At 58.6% G+C, this 24,985-nt stretch overlaps 1 protein-coding gene across 4 annotated transcripts; it reads left to right on the top strand.

The window, feature by feature from the left end:
- Positions 1–3,098: 3,098 nt before the first annotated feature.
- PPP1R12C (protein phosphatase 1 regulatory subunit 12C) lies at positions 3,099–24,695 on the top strand. 4 transcript variants are annotated; one of them, XM_028095082.2, is made up of 22 exons: positions 3,099–3,434; positions 8,047–8,177; positions 8,266–8,384; positions 14,570–14,729; positions 17,662–17,806; positions 17,904–17,978; positions 19,219–19,292; positions 19,369–19,496; positions 20,252–20,325; positions 20,581–20,739; positions 20,820–20,887; positions 21,480–21,563; positions 21,794–21,884; positions 22,303–22,386; positions 22,474–22,534; positions 22,687–22,772; positions 22,891–22,931; positions 23,015–23,096; positions 23,305–23,409; positions 23,676–23,726; positions 23,901–23,951; positions 24,040–24,695. In XM_028095082.2, the coding sequence occupies exons 1-22, from the start codon at positions 3,114–3,116 to the stop codon at positions 24,124–24,126; spliced, it is 2,277 nt and encodes a 758-aa protein (XP_027950883.1). In that variant the 5' UTR covers positions 3,099–3,113; the 3' UTR covers positions 24,127–24,695. The 4 variants fall into 4 exon arrangements, with proteins under 4 accessions (XP_027950883.1, XP_027950882.1, XP_027950881.1 ...); XM_028095081.2 differs by having other exon boundaries at positions 21,429–21,563; positions 22,690–22,772; XM_028095080.2 differs by having other exon boundaries at positions 21,429–21,563.
- The last annotated feature ends 290 nt before the right edge of the window (positions 24,696–24,985 follow it).

Below are 24,985 nucleotides of genomic sequence, written 5' to 3'. Positions count from 1 at the left end.
TGGCAGGTAACGTTGAACCCTCCGCCGCAGGGAACGCAACACGGTGCGGCCACTTTGGAAACCAGTCTGGTAGTTCCTCAAAAAGCTAAGTGCAGAGTTACTGTAGGGCCCGGTAATTCCACTCCCGCGTATCTGCCTGCCACAAGTGAGAACATAGGTCAGTCCACATGCACGCTGGGTGCAGATGTTGGCAGCAACATTACTCAAGGCAGCCAAAAGGTGGAAACAGCCCAAATGTCCACCAACTGGCGGGTGGATACCAGGCGATGTTCCTCCGCCATAAAAAGGGGCGAGGCGCTGTGATGTCCACGAATCTCAAAGAATCATGGGGCTCGCTGAATGAAGCCAGACACAGAAGGCCACAGATTGTGTGATTTCATGTATGCGAATTGTCCAGAGGGCAAATCCATGGAGGCAGGAAGGAGATCGGTGGCTTCCAGGGGCTGGGGGAGGGCAGAATGGGGGTGCTGAAAATGCTTGGAATTCCTAGTGATGGTGGTACGCGCAACCTTGTGAATATAAAAAGCCATTCAACTGTACCCCCTTTTTTTAAAAAAAAGATTGTATTTATTTGGGAGATAGCACAAGCAGGGGGAGCGGCAGGCAGAGGGAGAGGCAGACTCCCTGCTGAGCCGGGAACCCATCAGGGTGGCTCGAGCCCCGGACCCTGGGATCGTGACCTGAGCTGAGCGCAGCCGCTTAACCAACTGAGCCATCCAGGCGCCCCCTGTACACTTTTTAAAAAAGCTTTTATTTTTTAAGTGATCTCTACGCCCGTCTTGGGGCTCGAACTCACAATCCTGAGATCGAGTTGCATGCTCTACCAACAGAGCCTGCCACGCACCCCCTGAACTATACACTTTAAACAGGCTTTTTTTTTTTTTTTTTGGTGTGAATCAAATCTGAATTTTATTTTTTAAAATTTTTTATTATGTTAATCACCATACATTACATCATTAGTTTTTGATGTAGTGTTCCATGATTCATTGTTTGCATATAACACCCAGTGCTCCATGCAGAATGTGCCCTCCCCATCCAATCTGAATTTTAAAATGTAAAACCAACCCAAACAAAACAATGTCAAGTGGCACACGGAGGAGGATCCACTCTCAGTGTCGAAGCAATGCCCACCATTTGCTGCTCTGCCTGCTGTTCTAAGGTTAAGTGTTGCAATTCCAGTGTTAGCACTGAGAGAAAACAGGCCTGGGAAGTGAAAAAACGTTCGCCATGGAAAAGCAAAGGGAAGAAGAGAGTTTTAATGAGTGGTATAAGAAAATGTCTGCATACAGCCTATCAGATACCTTACGTACACTCTGGACAACTCCAGGAGGCAGAGAGTAGCCCGAGGCCCCGCAGCGAAGTGGGCAGAAACAAAGTGTCAAACGCATGACTGCTTAAATCAGATCTGGAATTCTTCACCATTGCAGCAGAATAGAATTTTAAAATAGAGGCTAAAGTCTAAATTCTGCAGTCAGTGTAAAGATTGCTAATTGAGCTGACGGTGGGAACGCGTCTCACACTTTGTTGTGTGGGTTGAGCAGATACCCGAGATAAACACAGTCACAAAGACATAGGGACATATTTACACCGACACTTACAGACGTAATAAACACGAGCCCCTATAAATAGCATACACCCGGATCGCAAGTACGGTTGTTATAAGGTGTCACAGTTGTGCACAGGCACTGAAACACACACAACCACACGTAACAACGTACGGATGACCTACTAATTTTCATTTAAGCTCTCTGGTAAAGGAGGCTGGGTGTGGACCGGCGTGGGAAACGTGGGGTTCAGGGACTACACATCCCAAGAACCACAGGGGCGCCCATTCCCTTTATATCTATGGCCAGCGTTCTCACGGCCTCATGGGATTTGTAGTTTATTTCTTCCTACAGGCCTAGGGACTTTGGAGTGGGTAGGCCCCTCCAACAGCCCTTGGGAAAAAAGGCTATTGCCTCTATCCAGATTTCAGCGCCTTCCTGACTATTTTTCCCGCTCTTTGATCCGATCTCAAACTGCCTGTATCTCTCCTAGCCAGGATGTAGGTGCAGGACACTTAAAAAGAGGATCATTTCGTGCTTTAAAAGGCTACGTGGAACGCCTCACCCAGGACTACAAATTCCAGCAAGACTTGCGAGGATGTAGAGCTTGGACTACATTTCCCAGCGGGCTCCACGTCCCAGGGTGCGAGCGGGAGAAGGGCGGGCTCATGAGGGTTCTGGGGGCGCTGCCACTGTGGACCCCGCCCCTTGGGCACTTTTACCGATGTGATCTAGGAGGTTGCCGTGAGGGACTTTGGACTTCCCTTGCCCTTGGGCCTGGATTTTTTGGGTGCTTGTGGGTTCTGCCTAGGACCTACTGTGCCTCTAGGGGCGCGGCCCTGAGGACTACATTTCCCGGCGTGCGTTGGGGCTGTGGGCCGAAGGCCGTGACCTCTTCCCCCTTTGTCTCCCATCATGACCCGGGCGGTCACCCGGGGAAGCAGGGTGTTGAATTGTCCTGAAGGATCTCTGGGCTGCGGGGCGCCCTGGTGTTTCCCGTGACCTCGGGTATCCATTGATTCATTTATTCTTGCAAAAACTCACTTCGGTCGCGCACTATTTGGTTGCATTCTGGGCGCTGGGAATAAGGAGTGCGCGCAGAAGACAAACGTCCTTGTTCTCCGGCCGCGTATTTCTAGTTGAAGGGAGCAGACCAAAGAGCGCACAATAAAGAATGACATGGGAAAATGAGCATTATAGCTGTCCCGACTCCCGGGTCCCGTGGAACCGAGCACTGCATTTCCCAGCGCGCCCCCACTCCAACCCTTCAGCCGTCGCTTCCGAGCGGCTGACTTCCCAGTGCGCCTCGGGGCGCAGCGAGGCCAGTTGCCATTAGCAACTTCCGCTGGCGGACTCCATTACCCAGCGCGCCCTGGGGCAGCGTATTGACGTAGGCGCGCTGGGCGGGGACAGACAGATCCTCGGGCGGCGCGGAGCCAGCGGCAGTTCCCGGCGGCCCCTGGCGGGCGGCGGCGGCGGCGGCGGCGACGGGGGTGGCGGCGGCGGCTCCGGCTCCTCGGGGCTAGGCGCTCGCTCGCTCGCTCGCTCCCCGGGCGGGCGGGCGGCGCGATGTCCGGCGAGGACGGCCCGGGGGCGGGCCCGGGGGCGGCCGCGGCCGCGGCCCGCGAGCGGCGGCGGGAGCAGCTGCGGCAGTGGGGGGCGCGGGCGGGCGCCGAGCCGGGCCCCGGGGAGCGGCGCGCCCGCACCGTGCGCTTCGAGCGCGCCGCCGAGTTCCTGGCGGCCTGCGCGGGCGGCGACCTGGACGAGGCGCGCCTGATGCTGCGTGCGGCGGACCCCGGCCCCGGCGCCGAGCTCGACCCCGCCGCCCCGCCGCCCGCCCGCGCCGTGCTCGACTCCACCAACGCCGACGGCATCAGCGCCCTGCACCAGGTCAGCGCCCCGGCCCCTTCCGGCCCCTGGCCCGCCCTGGGTCCGAGCCTGCTCGGGCATCGTCCCAGCCTGAGTCACGGTTGCCAGTCCTGGTCTGGGCCCCCCCCTTCCCCTTCCACCCACCTCGAGCTCCCCGCTTCCAGTCTTGAGTCTCTTCAACCGGCCCTGGTCTTTGCTACCCTGCGCCGCCCACTCTCTGGACCCCAGCCACTGCTGACAGCCTCAGTCTGCTGCACGCCGCCGGTCCTTGTCGTTGTCACGTCGCGCCGCCTTCTCCCGACCCTGAGCGCGCTTTGCTAGTCTCGTCTACCCGCTCTAGGCCACTGACCTTCCCCTTTCCAGGCAGGTACCACTGTCACTGAGCAGCATCCTCCTCTCTGGCGCCTCTGGGGCTTCCTCCCCTGGTCCCTACCCCGGGCCACCTCTTTGGCTAGGCCCAGGTCTTCCGTGTTGCCGCGCTCTGACTCGTGCTCCTTCCCACCTTTGGGCAGTGCCATCAGTTGCTGGGTGAGGATGCTGTTTCTTGAGCCCCTTTCTTCTAGGCTGGGTTTCCTTGTCTGGGTCACCTCCTTCGATCTCCACTCCGATACCGTCTGCATTTCCTCTCCGGAGGCCGTTCCACCTCTTGTCTCCCACAGTGGGCCTGGTGTGGGGGGTCTTCGCCCTTCTCCAGGCGCCTCCTCGTCCTCCTGCCCCTTCCGTTGGGCAGGCCCGCATCCTTGTCCTTTTTCTGGGGAAGCTCGAAGCGCCCACCTGTCTGTCCTTGGTCATCTTGCTTTCTCTGCCTGGTGCCTTCTCCTGTGCATTTGAGCAGCTTCTCCCCCACACACTGTGATCTCTGGCGCTCACATGTCACCTCCACAAGGCTTCTAGAACCCTGCTGGTCCTCTTGCCCACAGCCTGGCCCCCGTGCCTTTCCAAGACTCACTGATTGTTGCCGCCAGTGTTTCTGTGCCCCAGGACTGGGGCCACCTGTGCCCCAGGATTCTCCCTGGCTTTGGATGCATTTGTCTGTTCCCCCACAGTAGCACCACCAGGGACAGGGCTGGCCACGGAAGAGTCTCCACCCCTTGTGTCATCCCTGAGGCCATCTCCTTCCTGGGTCAGTCTGCAGTCCTCCCCTCCCTGCCGGAACCCACAGGGTTTGGTAATTGATGGAAAGAGAAGACCCTGGGAAGGACAGGCTGGTGGGGGAAGCAGGGATGTTGGGAGAGGTCCACTTCTCGGGTCTCCACAAAGAGGAGGGCAGCAGTTGAGGAAGAACAGAATTAGTCCTAAAGTCTAATCCCAGTTCCTCAGCTTTGTGGCCTCGAGTTCACGCCCATTTTGTGCCTCAGTTTCCTTTTCTGTGCAGCAGGGCTAGTGGTCTGCCCCTCCCTGGCAGGGCTCTTGCAAAGGAGGGAGATTGCATGTGTGGAAATCCCTTCAGGAAGTAGAGTAGGCGTTTGGCTGGGGAGTTCCTGCCACCTGGTCTAAGCGCCAACCCTCCCCTTTTTCTCTTTCCCAATCCCCGGACCCGTCCCCTAAAGAGTCCCTAGAGCTATCTGGGAACTTTTCTTCCACCCAGACGAGGGTCCTGCTTCCCCGAGGCCTTCTAAGTTCTCAGAGTACTTGGCAAACCCAGGAGAGAGGCCTCAGGCTCCCGTGTCCCCCTTCCTCCGCCATCATCCACGCCTTGGCTCTCCTGGACTTTCCCTCAGGGGCTCTTAGTCCTCTCTTCAGGCTGAGTCCCCCTTCTCCGGCATCCGCCTGGGCCTGGACCCTTGCAAAAGGCCACTCTGACCTTGCCTATCAGGCTGCCTTTTCAGGTGAAATCTTTTCGCCTCTCCAGGCAAGCACTTGGTAAACTCACTTTGCAGGAGGCGTGAAGGGTTAGGGCTTTGGAGGTTCAGAGAGGGGAAGTTCCCGCCTCAGGTCATGTGGCCAACAAGCAGGAGAGCTGGGGTTGGGTCAGGCCTCACATGGGGTGACCAACTCATGGTGGTTCGCATGAGACTGGTCTGGTTTTAGCAGTGAAAGTTCTAGGTCTCAGGCAACCCCTGTCCCAGACTCCTGGGCCTTGTCTGGGTGAGTCCTGGGGCCGTGGTTTCCTTTCTGACTCCTCCTTGGAGTGGGTCCCCAGGCATCAGGCCCCTGCCCTGGTTGTGTGCCTAGGAGTTCTCAAATCCCAGTGCCTGCTTCAGGTGGGTTCGTTAATCACTTGGTAAAGCTGATAGATTCTCCCCTCTCTACAAAATTGCCTTGTGAATTAGTGGCTAGGTCTGGGGTCTGGAGTAGAAGGGATTGGGAGCCACAGTTCTTAGGTCTGAATAGGGAGGGTACAAGCTCGGTCTCCTGGGTCTGGGTGGGGGTGGGGGTTGGACTCCTGGGTCTGGGTTGGGGGGGGTGTCGTCTGGATTCTTGAATCCCTGGTGCCCAGGCCTCGGGCATCTTTCACATGGATTCCTGTGCCTGGCCAGGTCCTTGAAAGGGAAAGGCCCATCTCCCTCCTCGACAACCCCCCCCATCACCATGACAACCGGGTGGAAATAAACGGAGCCGAGTTCATCCCGTTCCCAGGGCACGTGTGGCCCCCCTTTCATGGCCCGAGTTTCCATGACTTCATGCTCTTGGCCCTCATGGCCTCCTCCCCCTTCTCCAGATGGGCGGTTTTGGAGAGATGAGGGAGTTGGGGGGTTAATTTACCCTGAGAACCCAGGAATCCAGGCCCACCCCTTCCCTTGACCTAGCGCAGGTCCCAGCGCCCACCCCGTGTTTGCATGTGCCCTGGGCTGTAAGTCCCTTCTCTGTCCCCACTTGCTGTGCCTATTTGGGCCAGGGCTCTTGTCTCCCTGAGACTGATTTCTTGCTCTGCTCTATGGAGCCCTGACAGCAGGAAGATCAGGGAGGATCTTCCCAAGTGTGGACCTTTTGGCACAGTACTCCATGCATAGTAGGCCCTCAGTGTGTGGGAGCTGCGTCTTGGGCCCCAGGCTCTAGGCACATGCTAGCTCAGCCATCTCTTATCCCTTTAGGGGTCTGGTCCCGGACCCTCATTCTGCCCCGCCTTCCCAGGGACTTGGTGACTTTACCAGCCCTGCACAGCTTTGGGCCCCAGGGGCCTGGCCTCTCGCCTCAAGGTGAAGGTCAGCGCCATGGTCAGTTCCTGGAGTGTATCTCCAGGGCCTGTGCAAGGATGGGCTGGGGTCCTGGACTCCTGGGTCTGAGGGAGGAGGGGCTGGGGGCCTGGCTCCTGGGTCTGAGGGAGGAGGGGCTGGGGTCCTGGACTCCTGGGTCTGAGGGAGGAGGTGCGGGGACCCTGGGCTCCTGGGTCTGAGGGAGGAGGGCCTGGGGGTCTGGACTCCTGGGTCTGAGGGAAGAGGGGCTGGGGGCCTAGAGCCCCGCATCTGAGAGAGGAGGAGGGGGTTGGGGGCCTGGACTCCCGAGTCTGAGGGAGAATGGGCTGGGGGCCTGGATTCCCGGGTCTGAGGGAAGAGGGGCTGGGGGCCTAGAGCCCTGGGTCTGAGGGAGGAGGGGCTGGGGGCCTGGCTCCTGGGTCTGAGGGAGGAGGGGCTGGGGGCTGGACTCCTGGGTCTGAGGGAGGAGGGGCTGGGGGCCTGGACTCCTGGGTCTGAGGGAGGAGGGGCTGGGGGCTGGACTCCCGGGTCTGAGGGAGGAGGGGCTGGGGGCCTGGACTCCTGGTCTGAGGGAGGAGGCTGGGGGCTGGACTCCTGGGTCTGAGGGAGGAGGGGCTGGGGCCTGGACTCCTGGTCTGAGGGAGGAGGGGCTGGGGGCTGGACTCCCGGGTCTGAGGGAGGAGGGGACTGGGGGCCTGGACTCCTGGGTCCGAGGGAGGAGGGGCTGGGGGCCTGGACTCCTGGGTCTGAGGGAGGAGGGGCTGGGGGCCTGGACTCCTGGGTCTGAGGGAGGAGGGGCTGGGGGCTGGACTCCCGGGTCTGAGGGAGGAGGGGCTGGGGGCCTGGACTCCTGGTCTGAGGGAGGAGGGGCTGGGGGCTGGACTCCTGGGTCTGAGGGAGGAGGGGCTGGGGGCTGGACTCCCGGGTCTGAGGGAGGAGGGGCTGGGGGCCTGGACTCCTGGTCTGAGGGAGGAGGCTGGGGGCTGGACTCCTGGGTCTGAGGGAGGAGGGGCTGGGGCCTGGACTCCTGGTCTGAGGGAGGAGGGGCTGGGGGCTGGACTCCTGGGTCTGAGGGCGGAGGGATCCATTACTGGGAGCCCCGTCCTGTTGATGGTGACTGGGGTATATCATATCTAACAAAGCACCATTCAGGATTTCTACACCTGGATAAAAGTTCCCCTCTCTTTATCCAATTCCTGTTTGTAGGAATTTGGGTGTCCTGTTGTCATGGTCTCTGCTGAGCTCCAGATGCCCAGCTGACGACCTAACCTTTGGGAAGCCAGGGGTGTCATAAGTAGCTGGGTAGGTGAAGGTGCCTGCAGGGGTAGGGCCGGTGCTTTCCAGGCTCTGTCCCAGGGACATCAGGGTCTTTCCATTGAGTGTCACAACTGCTTGTCCCCTGAATCTGTCTCATGGCCCCTACGGGAGTCCTGCCTTGCTGGGCACAAGGTGTGTGGGTGAAGCAAGGGCTGACTGCCGTGTCCTCTGCACCCCAGGCCTGCATCGATGAGAACCTGGAGGTGGTGCGCTTCCTGGTGGAGCAGGGTGCCACGGTGAACCAGGCAGACAACGAGGGCTGGACGCCCCTGCATGTGGCTGCCTCCTGTGGTTATCTGGACATCGCTAGGTAAGGCAGGGGTGGGTACGTGGGATCCCATGGGGGCCGGAGCTCAGCCCCCTCCGCCCTGACCTTCCTACCCCACCGCTGCCCCCAGGTACCTCCTGAGCCATGGGGCCAACATTGCTGCTGTCAACAGCGATGGGGACCTGCCCCTGGACTTGGCCGAGTCAGATGCCATGGAGGGGCTGCTGAAGGCAGAGATCGCCTACCGAGGTGGGCCCTGGGTGCTGACTGTGGGCACGGGGAGCAGACAGCTGGGGCTCAGAGGCCGGTCCCTCCGTGTGCTAGGATTCTCTGAGTCTGTGCTTCTGTTTCCTGTGCAGTGGTACTGAGTCCTGTCCGCAGGCTTGGGGCATGAGTGAGTGAGTATATACAGTGTTTGTGCCACCGCTGGGCACAGAATAAGAGCCCAACCTGCTAGTGACCCCAGTTGTCACTTTACCCCTTGAGTAGGTGAGGAAATGAGGTGAGGTTTGTCCAGGGGTCCCTTAGGTGAGATTGTCTTCTTGAGGGGGAGTGGAGGCGTGCAGGGGTCCTGGGGGAATTGGTTTTCCCATGCACAGGGTCGCTGCACCCCGGTGGTCTTTTTTTTTTTTTTTAAGATTTTATTTATTCCTTTGAGACACAAAGATAGAGAGAGAGAGAGAACATGAGCAGGGAGAGAGGCAGAGGGAGAGGGAGAAGCAGGCTCCTCGCCGAGCCAGGAGCCCGATGTGGGGCTCGATCCCAGGACCCTGGGATCATGACCCGAGCTGAAGGCAGACGCTTAACCATCTGAGCCACCCAGGTGCCCCCTGCACCCCGGTGGTCTTTAATATGGGCCCAGGACTCCCCGAAACTCTGCATATGGCCACGTTCATATTTCTAGAGAGAACATGTGTTGTTTCTAGCATGTTCTCAGAGGGGCTTGTGACCAAATGTACTCCCCCCAGAACAGCCGTCTGGGACCAGCTGATGCGTGGGGTGTATGGGGAAGGCTGTGGCCTGATGGATCTGGAAGCAGAGAATACACGTGGTGGGGTGTGGTCCAGGTTCAGCGAGGCAGCCTTTGAGGCTTGAGTGCAGGGTCCGGGGGTCTGGACGGCCATGTTGCAGGTTCAGGGAGGCTGCTGTAGGGCAGGCATTGGGGCGTTGAAGGTAACGCCCAGATCCCTGGCTTGGCTTGGGCAGGTTGAGGGAACACCCCGTGGGGTGGGCGTCTGGGGTCAGGGTGCCCTGCTTTGCTTAGAAGGGGAGTGTGCAAAGCTGAGGCAGAGATGAGCATCCCAAAGCTTTAAACTTGGAGAAAGGTTGGGGCAGTCTTTGGGGAGTGCCCACGTGACCCTCACTGGGCTTCGCCGGGGGTTTTAGCAGCTCTGTGGAGATGAGCGTAGCCCGTACGGTTCTCTGTGCAAGCGTGCAGTCCGCTGGTCTTTCAGCACGTTCAGTGTGGTGCGTCCGTCAGCACGTTGCTTTAGAGGGTTTCAGTCATCACCCCACTGCCCTCCGGCCCTGGAAGACCACTGAGCTCTCTGTCCCCATGCGCTTGCCGGTCTTGGGTGTTTCGTACAAATGGAATCACGCGGTACAGATTGATCGGTTTGTCTCATTTTGGCACATCTGCAGTCGCTCTGCCTCTTCCCCTCCCCCCACTCTACATAAATAGCTTCCCCCCCCTTCCTCCCTTCCCGTTTTCTTCCCTTCCTGGCTGCCTCCCTCTTCTTTCCCAGCCATCTTGAGAACATGTCGCAGACGTGTCCCCATCCTGCCGTGGGAGCTGGTGTCTCCTCCAACAAGGACGCGGGGTGTCACATTGTTACTCCTCTGTGGGCCTTGGGACCTTGAGGCTGTGCTCTTACTTGCTACTGGTGGCCTCCCCTCCCATTCAGGGCTCTCCTGGAGCCATGCCCTGCCTGCCCTTGGTCTTCATGTCCCTGGGCTTCCCCTTGCCTTCCTCACCCTGCCTCGTTTACACAGCGTGTCCCTCAGCCTGCACCGGGCAGCTGCTTCTCCAGGAGATTCAGGTCTGCATTTTTGGCAGGAACTTCCTCAGGGCGTCACTCCGGGAGACAGGCGCTGTGTGTCTGCCCCATTCCTGTTGACGTTAGCCTTGAACCCCATGGAGGGGCATTGGCCAGGTGACTCCACTGTGGAGGCATCTTCCTTCCTTTGTGATTAGAAGTAGTCTGCAGGGCAGTGCTTGGTGACGGCTGCTATGGGAGCCCCCGCAGCCTGGCTCAGGCTGACGAGGCATTTGGACGGCCGCGTGCACAGCAGCATTGTTCACAGTAGCGAAAAGGTGGATGCAGCCCAAGTGTCCATCAGCGGACAAATGGATAAACAATTTGTGGTATGTGCATACAGTGGAATAGTATTCAGCCTTAAAAAGGCAAGAGATTCTGACACATGCTACAATGTGAACGAACCTTCAGAACATTATGCTCAGTGACGTAAGTCAGGCACAAAAAGTACAAGTCCCGTATGATTCCACTTACGTGAGGAATGTGACTAAAGCGGTTACATCTGTAGAGACAAAAAGTAGAACAGGGGGTGCCAGGAGCTGGCGGAGGGGGAAATGGGGAGTTGCTGTTTAGTGGGGACTGAGTTTCAGTTTTGCTAGATAAGTGTTCTGGAGAAGGATGGTGGTGGTGGTTGTACAACAATGTGAACATATTTAATACCACTGAACTGTGCATTTAAAGAGGGATTAAGATGGTAACTTCTATGTGTATTTTTACCATGGTCAAAAAAAAAAGGAATTGGGTGCCTGGGTGGCTCAGTTGGTTAAGCGACTGCCTTCGGCTCAGGTCATGATCCCGGAGTCCCGGGATCGAGTCCTGCATTGGGCTCCCTGCTCAGTGAGGAGCCTCCTTCTCCCTCTGACCCTCCCCCCCTCTCATGTGCTCTCTCTCTCTCATTCTCGCTCTCTCAAATAAATAAATCTTAAAAAAAAAAAATTTATGGGCTATGTAACTGAAGTCCAGGAATTAGGCTGGCTTCAGGCATGGTTTGATCCAGGGGTACAAAGTCAAAACTATCACTGCACTGGACTCTGCATTGACCTCATAGGCAGATTCTCTCAACTGGGTACGTAGCACAGCTTCCAACAGCTCAGGCTGATACTCCAGCTGAACCAGAACTAGGCCTCCTCAGTTGTCTGAGCCACCACCCTCGGTCTGAGCCAGCCCTGTGCCAGTCACTGGGGCAAGAGGGATGGGTGGTTAGGTCTGGTGACGTGGCCACCTATGGAGCCCCGCCGTGGGCGCAGTCACATTGGAGCTGTGTGGGGTGGACGCAGGGTGAGGATAGTGAAGACGTAACAAAGCAGGGAGAGTAGATACCAGCAAGGCCAGCAGCAGCCCCGCCATGCTGCGGATGCTGCCCCCAGCCACAGGCCAGGCCTCGGGGACACAGTCCAGCCACCGTGTCCTGTGCACACAGCACCCTCCGGCCACTTTGCCCACGGGGACACAGGACTGGGCAGGAGGGGAGCGTCTGGCAGGCCCTCCCGCTCTGGGATGAGAATCTTGTTAGCAGGCGTGAGAGGCGGGGGCCAGCACCAAAGGAAGAATGAATAAATCACTAATTGGTAAATGCATGATCTGAGCAGGGCTGGCAAGCTTTTTCTGTGAAGGACCACACAGGAAACATTTGAGACATCGTGGGAGGTACCATCGTGTTGCCACTGTCCCCCGTGGCTGCTTTCCCCACTACAGCTAGGGACGATATGTAGGTGGTGGGCATGGCTGTGTTCCATTAAAACTTTATTTATAAACACAGATGGCTTCCACAATCAGCAGATCTTTATTTTTTTTTTAAGATTTTATTTATTTATTTGACAGAGAGAGGGAGAGCACAAGTAGGCAGAGTGGCAGGCAGATGGAGAGGGAGAAGCAGGCTCTCCGCTGAGCGGGGAGCTGGATGTAGGGTTCGGTCCCAAGACCCCAGGATCATGACCTGAGCCGAAGGCAGCCGCCTAACGGACTGAGCCACCCAGGTGCCCCCACAATCAGCAGATCTCAGTGACAGGAGGTAGATCTGTGGTTGCCAGGGGCTGGGGGTGGGAGGTACAGGGAATGACTGCTTTGCAGGTACGAGGTTTCCTCTTGGGATGAGGGGAAAGTTCTGGAAATGGATGGGGGTCGATGGTTGCACATTGTGAATCTCCTAAATGCCACTGAATTGCAGTTTAAAATAGCAAAATTGGCCCGTTTTATGTTACCTTTATCTTGCCATCGCTGTAACAAAGTAAAAAACCAAACAGGTTCGCCAACCCTGGTCAAGAGCTCCATCAATAAACACAGGCAGGGCGCCTGGGTGGCTCAGTTGGTTAAGCGACTGCCTTCGGCTCAGGTCATGATCCTGGAGTCCCGCGATCGAGTCCCGCATCGGGCTCCCCGCTCAGCAGGGAGTCTGCTTCTCCCTCTGACCCTCTTCCCTCTCATGCTCTCTATCTCTCATTCTCTCTCTCTCAAATAAATAAATAAAATCTTAAACAAACAAAAAAAACACAGGCAGATCTCACCAAGACAAATTGCAGAAGGATGTGTATGAACATGCTGAAGGATACTAACGGTTGAGTTAAAGGTCAGCGAGCCCCACCCTTCCCTGCCCAAGTAAGGCACACGTGTCTATAATAGGATTGAAGGGGATTCCCTTTAAGGAAGTTGTGGGATGAGGAGTGTCCCTGAGTGCCCAGCACTCGCCTGGCCTCTCCACCCCGGCCTGGAGGCCTCCAGGTGGGCCCTCACCAACCAAACATTCCTTGAACGGCAGCCGAGTCCCTGCCAAACCCAGAGGTGCCTGCATTGGAGGTAAGGCCCGAGTGCCCAGGAGCCAGCAGGTGGCGCAGCCGTGCCGCCAGAGCTCCATGGCTTCCTGCTGCAGTGGGGGAGGGCCCTTTGGGATCCCGTATGTAGACCTAGGGCAGAAGTTTACAGCGTATATAGTAAGGATAAAGCCAAATGCATGTTCATGAGGGCAAGTTTGTGATGGTGGTGACCTCGGGGGCCACAGGGAGCAGGCGAGATTGCTGAGGGCACACAAGGGTATGTGTTGTCTCTGTCCTATTTTAACGTTTTCAACCCAAGTGGTGGTACCCTGGGGTTTTTTTGCCAGTGTTGTCCAGTGGAAAGCCAGTGTAAGCCACAAGCATAAATGAAATTTTTTAAGTAGGTGCAGTTAAAAAAGTAAAAAGAAACAGGTAAAATTAATTTTAATAATATATTTTCTTTAACTCTACATGCCCAAGATGTTATCATATCAGCATTAATCAGTATAAAGAAAACTATTCAGGGGGCGCCTGGGTGGCTCAGTCGGTTAAGCATCCAGCTCATGATGTCGGCTCAGGTCTTGATCTTGGGGTTGTGAGGTCGAGCCCCATGGTGGGCTCTGTGCCAGGTGTGGAGCCTGCTTGAGATTCTCTTTCTCCCTCTCCCTCTGCCCCTCTACTGGGCTTGCGCTCTCCTCGCTCGCGCTCTAAAAAACAAAAAAGAAAAATCTATTCATGGGTTGTTGCACACTCTTTCCCCCCCACACACATCGAAATCCAGTGTGTGCTTTACATTCATAACACATCTGAGTTTGGACTAGCTACGGTTCATGTGCTCAGTAGCTGTGTGTGGCTGACGGCTGTTGAGCAGGATGGCTGAGCTCCATGCAGCACTTCGTTGAGTGTGAGATATCTCAGTTGGAAAAGCAGTAGACACCAGTAAACTTGCAGGAGAAAGATCAAACATTCCCTGGAAATGACCCTGTTTGACTCGTGTCTCAATGGTTTATACTGTGCACACTGCGGGTTCTCAGTGATGGTCAGCAGATACTATTCCAGCTTCAACAAGGCTGCCTGTTTTGATCCAAAATCCACTGACATGCAAAGTCATAACTTGCCTTTTGCATCCACAAATACAGTACAACTTTTCCACGAAACCAAAGGAAATGGTCAAAATGACTGATGAAGAAGCATGCTGGCCTCTCACCAGCTTGTCCTAGGTGACAGCACAGCTGTGAACAGGAGTCAGCTCCTGGGGAGGAAAGAAGCTGTTGCCTCAGTGACACAGACCCTCTGGTGGCTCCTGCCTTGGTTTGCCCTACTCACGGGTGACAGAAATGGTCGCGACAAAGTGCGTGAAGATGCAGGGCTAAGGATTTTACTGGTGATGCTAGGGAGAGTCAGATGTCATCAGACGCTGGGCTTGCTCTATAAACTTGAGGTTTTATACTTAATGATAAAGGTGGCACTTGGGTTGAAATGGGAGAAGGCCTGCCATCTCCATTGTCCCCGCCTCCAGCGACGACCTGGAACCAGGCGGGGAGATCCAGGTCTTCCGAGTCCCAGAGGAGCCGGGCAGGGCCCCGGCCCCGTGCCTCCTGGAGCTGGAGGTGCGCGTCCTACCTAACGCCCCTTCTCGTCCTCCCAGGTGTGGATGTGGAGGCGGCCAAACGGGCCGAGGAGGAATTACTGCTTCATGACACCAGGTGCTGGCTGAACGGGGGCGCCATGCCAGAGGCCCGGCACCCCCGAACGGGGGCCTCTGCCCTGCACGTGGCCGCTGCTAAGGGCTACATCGAAGTGATGCGGTGAGCTGGGCTGGCGTGGTCCTCCCTCTTCCCTGCTCTTTGCCTTGGGCCCGTGTGTCCCTTCTCTCAGCCTCACACCTTACTGTGGATTGTTTAAGTTACGTATGTAGGCTGAGTATTTCCCTTTACATACAGCTTTGCCACGTCCACAAGTCCTGATGTGTAGGCTCTTCGCTGTCATTCAGTTTAAAACATTTCCAGCTTGTGGTCTTTTTTCTCTGTGACCCATGGATTATCTGGGAGTATGTCGTTAATTTCAGATGCACGGGATTTTCTAGTCATCGTTTCATTACTCGTTTCCTGGCTTGCTCGCACTGTGCTTAGACAGCGGGTTCTGTATGATTCCAGATTTCTGAAATCCTCTGAGGTTTGCTTTATACCCCAGTGTGTGTGAGTTGGAAAAGAGCCGTGCTGTCAGGTATAGCGTTCTATATAGGTTATTAGGCCAGCTTTGTAGTTGTGCTATTTAAGTCCTCTGTACGCTTAGTGGGTTTTTTTCCATCTGCCTGCTCTGTCAGTTACTACGGGAGGCGTAAAAAAAAAAATTTTTTTTTTTTAAGATTTTATTTTTAAGTAATCTCTGCACCCAGTGTGGGGCTCAGATTTACAACCCTGAGACTGAGTCGCATGCTGTACGACTGAGCCAGCCGGCATCTCCCAAAATTTCCCATTAGGCTTGTGGATTTTGCTTGTTCACCCTTGTAGTTCCGGCAGTCTCTGTTCCCGTATTTCCAGGCCAGGCTCTCTGGCACGTGTGTATTTCACGTTGCACGTCGTCAAACGGCGCATGCTCCTCAGCTGGGCCTCGTCTGTGTTTGGCTGCCTCACCCCCTTATTTTGGGGTGGTTGGTTCCAGTTGTCATCCTCAGACTCCCTCTTCTCTCTGTGATTTATACTTTATTTTTAGTCTGAAAGTGGAGTAGAGATGAATCCCTCATCTCTGCTCACTTCTGTGTTGGACTTTTAGGCAGGTCTTCTAGTGAGGAGTAGCTCCAGGCCCATGTCCTAGTTACTCGCCTGCTCTGAAAGTACAACGCTTTGTCCTCCATACTTGCAGCAGAAGATCTGATGTGATGCTTGCGGACCGCGTCGGGCACTTGCCCGTCTCAGAGCTAGTCCCTGTGGCAAGGGGGATGGGATACTGTAAATGGGCAGGCCCGGTCGTGCGCTCAGCCCCTCCCTGTTCTGCCTATGGCTTCCACCCCTGCGTCTCAGGTGGCTGCTTCACCTCCTGCCATCGCATCTGTATCCCAGACGGCAGGAAGGAGGCGAGGGCAAAAGGAGCAGATGTCAGTTTCCTTTTAGAAGAACAGTCCAGAAGGGACATGCACACTTAACGCTGACAGCCCATTTGCCAGACCACCTGGCATTTAGCTGGTATTACCACCATCCCAGTTACTCACCTGGCCACTCACAGCTGCCAGGGAGATGGGACATTTCTCCAGTCAGGTGACAGTGTGGCCAGCCGAGAGTCGACATTGTTACTAACAGGGGGAGAGTCCCTGTTTGGGGGCAGCCTCACTCTCTGCCCCAGAACTGAAATGCTTTCGATGCAGACATATTCTTTGAGTCTCATTTCATTACTGCCCCTCAGAATGGCTTCTATTTACAACTAAACCCATCAACTGCATTTTTAGGAGACAATGTAACTGATATTCTCCTCATTGGAGATGAATGACAGCACTGTGCAGCTATTTGATGTGACTTACTCAACACTGACTTACTGAGCACCTGCTGTATGCCAGGCCGTCTTTTAGGGCGGGGGGTGCACTGGCCAATGGGACAGGTCTGCGCCCATGTGCAGCCCCCGGCTTCGCTGGGGGGACAGGTGAGCAAGGAAGCAGGCCAGATCCGAGGGCCCTGAGTGCATGGAGGGTCTGCCATTCTCCACGCTGGTGACCTGGGGCTGGATGACTCCAGGTTCATTGTACGTCATTGAGCGGCATCCCTGGGCTCTACGCTGGGTGCCAGGAGCACCCCCACCACAGTCATGACAACCAGCCATATCTGGGCATCGCCGAGTGCCCCCGGGCAGCCAGCACGGTCCCTGGTTGAAACCACGGGCCTAGAAGGATATAAATAGGGTGGTGGGAGGAGTGAATGGCATGAGCTCTGGCCTGGGGACAGCTGGTGACCGACCACGTGAGCCTCCACCCCCAGACAGAAGGGGGGCATCCTTGGGGAGATAGCGGGCACCCAGTGTGGCTGCAGCAAGTGAGCTCCGGGAAGGTGAGTGGCGAGGTCAGCAGGGCCACACAGGAGTGCTTTGATTTGAAAAGACTCCTTATTAAATATCTTCTCTCTCCATCCTCTCACCTTGCATTAGCTCTTTCCCACTGACACAGAGCCTGATATCAGCTGTGCAGAATTGCCCTGGGCCTGTAACCCTGCCTTCCCCCAAAACCTGTGCTCTGAGATGCTGGTTATCGTAGACCCATCGAAGCCAGGCTTCCTCAGCCTCACCACTCGTGGCGTTCTGGACCAGATCAACCTTTGCTGTGGGGCCATCCTCTGCACTGTAGGATGTTGGTAGCATCCCTGGCGTGCACCCCCAAGTTGTGACAACTAGCAACGTCTCCAGACATTGCCAGATGGCCCTGGCGGGCCGTATCGCCTTGGCTGAGAACCGCACCCTCAGCTGGCGGGTTCCTGGAACAGTACTGCCCCGAGGCTGCCCCTTCTGGGGCCTCAGGTTTTTCACAGGCTCTGGGGCTGTCTGTCCCACAACCGGGGGTGACAGTCCAGAGAGTGTAGGTCTGCAGGTACAAGGAGCAGGGTTCTAGAGGCCACCTGCTGGCCGGGGGAGGGGCTCTTCACCACCTGCCCGGGACCGGTTCAGTGCTGTCATGGGTCACAGCGCCGCGAGCCCGTGTCAGCCCTTGGTGCAGAACCCCTGTCTTGGTCCTTGACTATAAGCCTTCCTGGCCCCCAGGCTGCTCCTCCAGGCTGGCTATGACCCGGAGCTCCGGGATGGGGACGGCTGGACCCCCCTGCATGCAGCGGCCCACTGGGGTGTGGAGGACGCCTGCCGCCTGCTGGCTGAGCACGGTGGGGGCATGGATTCGCTGACCCACGCGGTGAGGGCCAGGCTGCTTGGGGACTGGGGAGAGTGAGGGTGGGGGGCCCCCTCACCTCCTTCATCCTCTGCCCCCTCTCTTCCTTCCTCTCCGTCAGGGGCAGCGTCCCTGTGACCTGGCTGATGAAGAGGTGCTGAGTCTGTTGGAGGAGCTGGCCCGGAAGCAGGAGGATGTGAGTCTCAGGGGCGCCCTCCCTCCTGTCAGCCCGCCGAGGGAGGCCTCCTTGCTCCTCCCCAGCTGGCGACAGTCAGGAAGAGGAGTTGAGCGGAGGGGAAGGGGTCTGGGGCCCAGTCGCGCCTTGGGATACAGATGACGATTATCTGTCCCAGGCTCGGGCTGTGCCTCATCAGCCCTGGGATGCAGCCCAACCAGCATGGAGCCAGGCCTTGTTGCTGGAAAAATGCAGAGTGAAGGGATGAATGGCCTGGAATCTGGGCTCTGAATCCCGGCTTTGCCATATGGATTTGCTGTGTGAGCTCGGGCTGGTCACTTAATCCCTCTGAGCCTCCGTTTCCTCATCTGTAAAATGGGGATAATGGTGTGTGCACTTTTATGAGGAGTTGTGTGGGTATATGCTATCCTATGAGGAGTATGTACGTTACTGAACAAGGACATTTAGAACGCTGCTCGGCAGATGGTAAGCCCTGTTGGTAGCAAGCAGCATGTCCTGGGGGCCAGGCCCTAGCCTGGAGCTTCCCGTGAGTGGCAGGTAGATGGACACAGATCCCTCTGTTTAAAGGTTGGTCATGGTTCTGGCTTGGTGGTCAGCTTCTCAGACCCAGGGCACGTGCTCGGGTTTGAGGGAACAGCATGTGCCAAGCCTGGGGGGTGGGAGCCTGAGGCAGCGGGGCCCTGGGACGGGCACACCCGAAGGACCTTGAATGTCAGGCTGAGGAGCAGCGTGAGGCTGAAGGTGAACATGATGGGGCCACAGTGGGGTTTGTAGAGGGTGAGACAGCCCTCAGGGAGGAGGAGAAAGATCTGTATGTGCGTCTCCATCCTGGAGGGGAATCCTCCCGCACGTGGGGCCTGCTGGATAGGCCAGGTGGGGGCGGGGAATGACTGGCTGTTCTAAGGAAGGAACTGTTGTGCAGAGGCTGGGCCAGTGCCCGGCAAGCCGTAGAGAGGAGGCAGGGGCTCCTGGGTCTGAGCACCAGGCCAGTGTCCCTGGTGAGCAGGGCACCCTGGGAGGTAAGAGGGGATGAGAACAGAGGTGGATGTGAGAGCTCGAGGGGCCACATGCCGCACAGCCATCTGCAACTCGCTCCGAGGAGCCCGCAGACCCTCCATGCCCACCACTGGAGTGGAGTGCACTGCAGCTGGAGCATCCTCGAGCTTAGATGAGCAGAGCTGTGTGTGCTGGCCCTGGAGGGCTGTGGGGCCCTCGCAGCAGCCTGCTTTCTCCCTTGCAGCTGCGGAACCAGAAGGAGGCCTCCCAGAGCAGAAGCCAGGAGCCCCAGGTGCCTTCTAGCAGCAAACACCGAAGGTAGTAGGCGGGCACATGGGTGGGTGGGCTGGAGTCTCCCAGGGCTTGGACCACAACACCCGCCCCTTCCCACCAGAAGCTCTGTGTGTCGTCTGAGCAGCCGGGAGAAGATCTCCCTCCAGGACCTGTCCAAGGAACGCCGGCCTGGGGGTGCAGGGGGGCCCCCAATACAGGATGAGGATGAGGGAGAAGAAGGCCTCACAGGTGAGGGGCCAGGTCTGGGTTTCTGAATCTAGGAAGAGGAAGCTGGAGCCTGGACTCCTGGAGTTGGGGAAGGAGGGGCTGGGGGGCCTGGACTCCTGGGTCTGAGGGTGGAGGGGGCTGGGGGTCTGGACTCCTGGATCTGAGGGAGGAGGGGCTGGGGGCCTGGACTCCTGGGTCTGAGGGTGGAGGGGCTGGGGCCTGGACTCCTGGATCTGAGGGAGGAGGGGCTGGGGGCCTGGACTCCTGGGTCTGAGGGAGGAGGGGCTGGGGCCTGGACTCCTGGATCTGAGGGAGGAGGGGCTGGGGCCTGGACTCCTGGGTCTGAGGGAGGAGGGGCTGGGGGCCTGGACTCCTGGGTCTGAGGGAGGAGGGGGTTGGGGGCCTGGACTCCTGGGTGTGAGGGAGGAGGGGGCTGGGGGCCTGGACTCCTGGGTCTGAGGGAAGAGGGGGCTGGGGGCCTGGACTCCTGGGTCTGAGGGAGGAGGGGCTGGGGCCTGGACTCCTGGGTCTGAGGGAGGAGGGGGTTGGGGGCCTGGACTCCTGGGTGTGAGGGAGGAGGGGGCTGGGGGCCTGGACTCCTGGGTCTGAGGGAGGAGGGGGCTGGGGGCCTGGACTCCTGGGTCTGAGGGAGGAGGGGCTGGGGCCTGGACTCCTGGGTCTGAGGGAGGAGGGGCTGGGGGCCTGGGCTCCCGGGTCTGAGGGAGGAGGGGCTGGTTCTGAGAGGCAGCTGGTGTCTCCCTTTTCCTACTCCACAGAGCCACCTCCTCCAGAATCCAGAACTGTCAATGGAGTGTCTTCCCCACCTCCCCGTAGCCCTCAGGGCCCCATGGTGAGTCTGGATGCCCTGGACGGTCATGCTGTTTTGGGAGGGCAGGGAGGGATGCCAGGAGCCCGCAACCCCTTTTCAGGGTATGTAGGATGAAGATTACAGTTTCCAGAGTCCCCCGGACCAGCTGAGTTGTTTTTTCTGGCCGCACCCTCCAGGGGCTGATGGGAATTGCAGTTTGTGTGGTCCCTCTGGGGTAACACTTGAAGTCTATGGGAAGGATCCTTTCTCCGTAACTGAGACCTTTCTCTTCCCCAGCCCCCAGAAGGGGCCCCTTTCTCCAGGCGCTTTGGCCTCCAGAAGACGGGAAGCTCTGGTGCCCTGGGTCCCACAGACGGGCGGGAGGCCTCGAGCACCCCTGGGGCTGGGCTGCAACGCTCAGCTTCCTCCTCTCGGCTGGAAGGGACGTCTGTTCAGGTGAGTGGGGTGAGGGGCAGGGGACCAGGCCCTGCCTAGTCGAGGAGAAGGTCCTCTCCGATATTTGTCTCTCTGCACAGGCCAAGGAGCCCCGTCTTGCCAGAATTACACCTACACCCTCCCGTAAGGTGCCGGAGCCCTCTGCCCCGTGAGTACCAACCCAGGGCCTGGGCCTGTCAGGTTGGGAGGCAGGGCTGGGTTACAACCTGTTCAGTCCCTTTGCACTGTGGGGTCTCTGCCCCGACCACTCTTTGCCTCCATTTTCCTTCTGGTGCGTCCAGGAAAAGCTTACAGTTAAGCTCGAAAGGTCACAATGACGTTACCTCCTGTTGCCTCTGTCTGCACCTCCCACCCCCCCTTTCTGACACAGGCATGCTCCTGCCCTTCCTCAGGTCTCTGTGTGTCACCGTCTGGGTGAGGCCCACTCTGACCCCCTGCTCATGCTACTGCAGTGTCTGCACATGCACACCCTCCCACCTCCTGTCAGCGCTCTGCTTTTCAAAGTCCTTTAGCCTTCTGGTGCATTATGTGGTGTACACATTTTTTTTTACGCTTGTTTGTTCTGCACCTTTTCTGTTCATACTTGACTCTTCGGGGCAGAGATAATTTTTTTCTGCTCACTGCTGCATCTCCAGCACCTGCCACGGAACTCGAGCTTGAGTAATAATTGGATGAATGAATTCACACAGGTTTGAGATCTCCAGGCGCTCTCCCTTGGATAACTCCACTCCTCCCTCCAGGATTCCGGAGCCTGAATCCCCAGTGAAGCCCAATGTCCCTGTAGCTTCTACAGTACCCCCGGCTGACTCCCGGGAACGGCGGAGGTGAAGAGGCAGGGGGTGGGAAGCTCTTTCTCCCCAGCTGGGAAAAACCACATGGCCCAGGTCTGGGTCCTCAGGGCCCCCGGCAGGCACTCCCTAGGGGGGAGTTTGTCCCAGGGTCCGCTGTGAGTTGACAGTCCTCTGGCAGAACTTACCTTCCCTGAAGGGTGTCAGCCATGGAACGGGAACAGGGCTCAAAGGAACCCTCCCTGAAGTTGGGACCTCTCACTCAGGTCCTACCAGATGCCTGTGCGGGATGAGGAATCTGAATCCCAGCGGAAAGCTCGCTCTCGCCTCATGCGCCAGTCTCGGAGGTCCACACAGGTGTGGGCGTGGGCTGGGGCCTGGGCTCCTGGATCCTGGGAAAAGGGGGTTGGGGCTCGAACTCTTGTGGGTCTGGGAAGGAGAGGCTGGGTGCCTGGACTCCTGGGTCTGAGGGAGGAGGGGGCTGGGGGCCTGGACTCCTGGGTCTGAGGGAGGAGGGCCTGGGGTCTGGACTCCTGGGTCTGAGGGAGGAGGGGCTGAGGGTCCTGACTCCTGGGTCTGGGGGAGGAGAGGGCTGGGGGCCTGGACTCCTGGGTCTGAGGGAGGAGAGGCTGGGGGCCTGGACTCCTGGGTCTGAGGGAGGAGGGGGCTGGGGTCTGGACTCCTGGGTCTGAGGGAGGAGGGCCCGAGGGCTTGAACTCAGTCCTGAGGGGCTGGGCCCTGAGCTCGGGGACCCCTCACTGCCCCCGCGCTGCAGGGTGTGACTCTGACCGACCTGAAGGAAGCAGAGAAGGTAGCAGGGAAGGCCCCAGAGCCAGAGAAGTCGAGCCTACAGAGCCTGGTGAGAGGGATCAGGTGAGCAGGTGGTGGGTGGTATAAGACGCCCGTGTCTTCTGACCCCTCTGACCTCCCTGCCCTTCTCCCCCAGGACCCATCTGCGCGACCCCGAATCCCTGGGGTGGAGAACTCTGATGGCCCTGCCCAGAGAGGTGAGGTCTGGTCTCTGGGACGTGGTCCTCCTGCTCTGGCCTCCCCATCTCTCCTGCTGCACTGTTTTCCTGGGGGTTGGGCTAGGGGTCCTGACACCGCAGGGAGGGCCCCCTCCCGAGGTTTCTGGGCTGATTCCTGCCCCTCCCCCCAGCAGAGGCGCCTGACGGGCAGGGTCAGGGACCACAGGCCGCCAGGGAGCATCGCAGAGTCGGCAAGGAGTGGAGGGGGCTTGCGGAGGTGAGGGGTGGGTTCCAGGTCCGGGCGGGGTGAGCTGGGCTATGGGTGGGCCTTGGAGGCAGGGTGGTGGGCCAGACTCCCCTCCCGGCATCAGGCTGAACCCCACCTCCGCCCGCAGGGGGAGGAGGCGGAGCTGGCCGACCGCAGCCCAGAGTCCAGGTACAGGGTGGGCCGGGAAGGGTTTGGGCTTGTCTGCCGGGCCACAGAGAGCCCCGCTGACGCCCCGCCCGCCTCCACCCCAGCACTTCGGAGGGCGGCCCCTCACCTCACAGGCAGCGGGACCCGGAGCCGGCATCGGATGAACCTGATGGAGGCTTCAGGAAGGTTCGCAGCTCCACCCCACCATCGATCCAGCTGACCAGCAGTCGGCCTGTCCGCCTGCCCTTCCGCCCTCTGTCTGTGGTTCCGCCTGCCGCATCCCCACACCCGCCCTTCCCGGCGGCCTCCCTGAGCTGCGTGTGGGTCGCTGAGCTGCGTGTGGCTGGCAAGCCTGACCCTGTGCCCCCTTCCCCCTGCCCCCCCCGCCCCCCAGCTGTACTCAGAGCTGCGCAGTGAGAATGAGAGGCTTCGGGAGGCCCTGACCGAGACCACGCTGCGCTTGGCACAGCTCAAGGTGGAGCTAGAGCGCGCCACGCAGGTGAGGTGCTGAGGCCCCGGAGGTTTTCCCGCGCTGGCCCAGGTGTGCCTGTGCGGGGGCTCAGGACCGCTGGGCTGGGGGGTGAGAGCAACAGGGGTGGGGGGCAGGGCCTGCGGGGCGTGCTGGGACCCGTGGGGGTGGGGCTGGATGCTGAGAGGTAGGGCCCAAGGGCCTGGACGGCTGTCCCTCTCCCTGTGCCGGTGTCCTCCCTCCTGGTCTTTGTGGTTTGGGCGTTTGAGCCTTGTGTTTCCTCTTGTTCTCACCAGAGACAGGAGCGCTTTGCCGAGAGACCAGCCCTTCTGGAGCTGGAGAGATTCGTGAGTAGGAGCGCCTGGGGTGGGGGCCCATGTGTCCCCAGCCGTACATACCCATGTGGGTCTGAAGAAGGCCCTCTGCCCTCCCCCCACCCTTCCCAGCCTTACATGACTGCTGCCCCCCCCGCCCCCCCCCCGCCCCCAGCCCCTGGGCCTCACATCTCCCATTCATTCCAGGAGCGCAGGGCCCTGGAGCGAAAGGCAGCCGAGCTCGAGGAGGAGCTCAAGGTGAATACTTAGGGGGGCGCTGTGGGCAGGGGCTTCCACGGGCCCAGGGCTGCCCGGCTGACCCATCCCGTCCCCTCCCCTCCCACAGGCCCTGGCCGACCTCCGGGCTGACAACCAGAGGCTCAAGGATGAGAACGCAGCCCTGATCCGTGTCATCAGCAAACTCTCTAAGTGACTCTGGAGGAGGACCTTCCCCCGTACCCGTATTTATACAGCTGCTTCTGCCACACGCATCCCTTCCCCGGTGCGAGCACGAGTGACAGGGCTCCCAGGGGCGCTCGGAGAAGCCATAGCCTCCCTCCGGGGCCTCCAGACTGTGAGGGGAGTACAGAGTCCCCAGGAGCCAAGGGGGGCCCCCTGAGGCCAGGGAGGGAGACGAGAGCCCGAGCCAGGGAGGGAGATGTTGCTGAGGGGGGGCTCGGGGCTGGAGGTGGGACCAGGGAGGAACAGAGGACCAGGAAGTGCCAGGACCAGTAGCCAGGACCAGAGTGGCCGCCGGAGGTCCCCCTCTCACGTGTGATGCCACCCCCCATCACCCCTCCCGTTCCTGAACAGGGATCCGAGAATGTGCCAAGAGTCCCGCCCACCTCGGCCAGGTGGGCCTGTATATAGGGTCCGTGTGCAATAGGGAGGGATGTCTCTATTTTTTGCTGCCCCCTCCCCGCCCACTGTCAGGGGCAGGGGGAGAAGATATTTTCGAGACAAAGCACAGGCACCACAAATAAAAGTCGTGAAGTTGCCACACAGTGACTGTGTCCCTGGCGGGGGCGGGGGGGCAGCGCTTCCGTGTTCATCTGTGCTCGTCCGTGGGGGTGGGGTGCCAGGGGGTTGCGGGGGGAAGGCTTTCAGGGCCGTGGCCAGCTGGAGCCGTGGCCCCGAACCAGGGCTGACAAGGTCCCCCTGGTCCCTGAGTAGCCTGGGGCTGGGCAGGAACGGTCAGCTGGCTCAGAGGCCAGGGCTCCTGTCAGGCTTGGAGCTCAGCTCTTACCCAGTGCTTTTGAAACAAATTTGAGCCAGTTGCCAACATGTAAAAT

This window comes from Eumetopias jubatus, unplaced genomic scaffold (assembly GCF_037043125.1).
Source record: "Eumetopias jubatus isolate StellerSeaLion01/CBP00866 unplaced genomic scaffold, mEumJub1_p1.0 scaffold_10, whole genome shotgun sequence".
Classification (NCBI taxonomy): domain Eukaryota; kingdom Metazoa; phylum Chordata; class Mammalia; order Carnivora; family Otariidae; genus Eumetopias; species Eumetopias jubatus.
The sequence above is the reverse complement of the archived record's forward strand: the minus strand, read 5'-3'. Positions and strand labels throughout refer to the sequence as shown.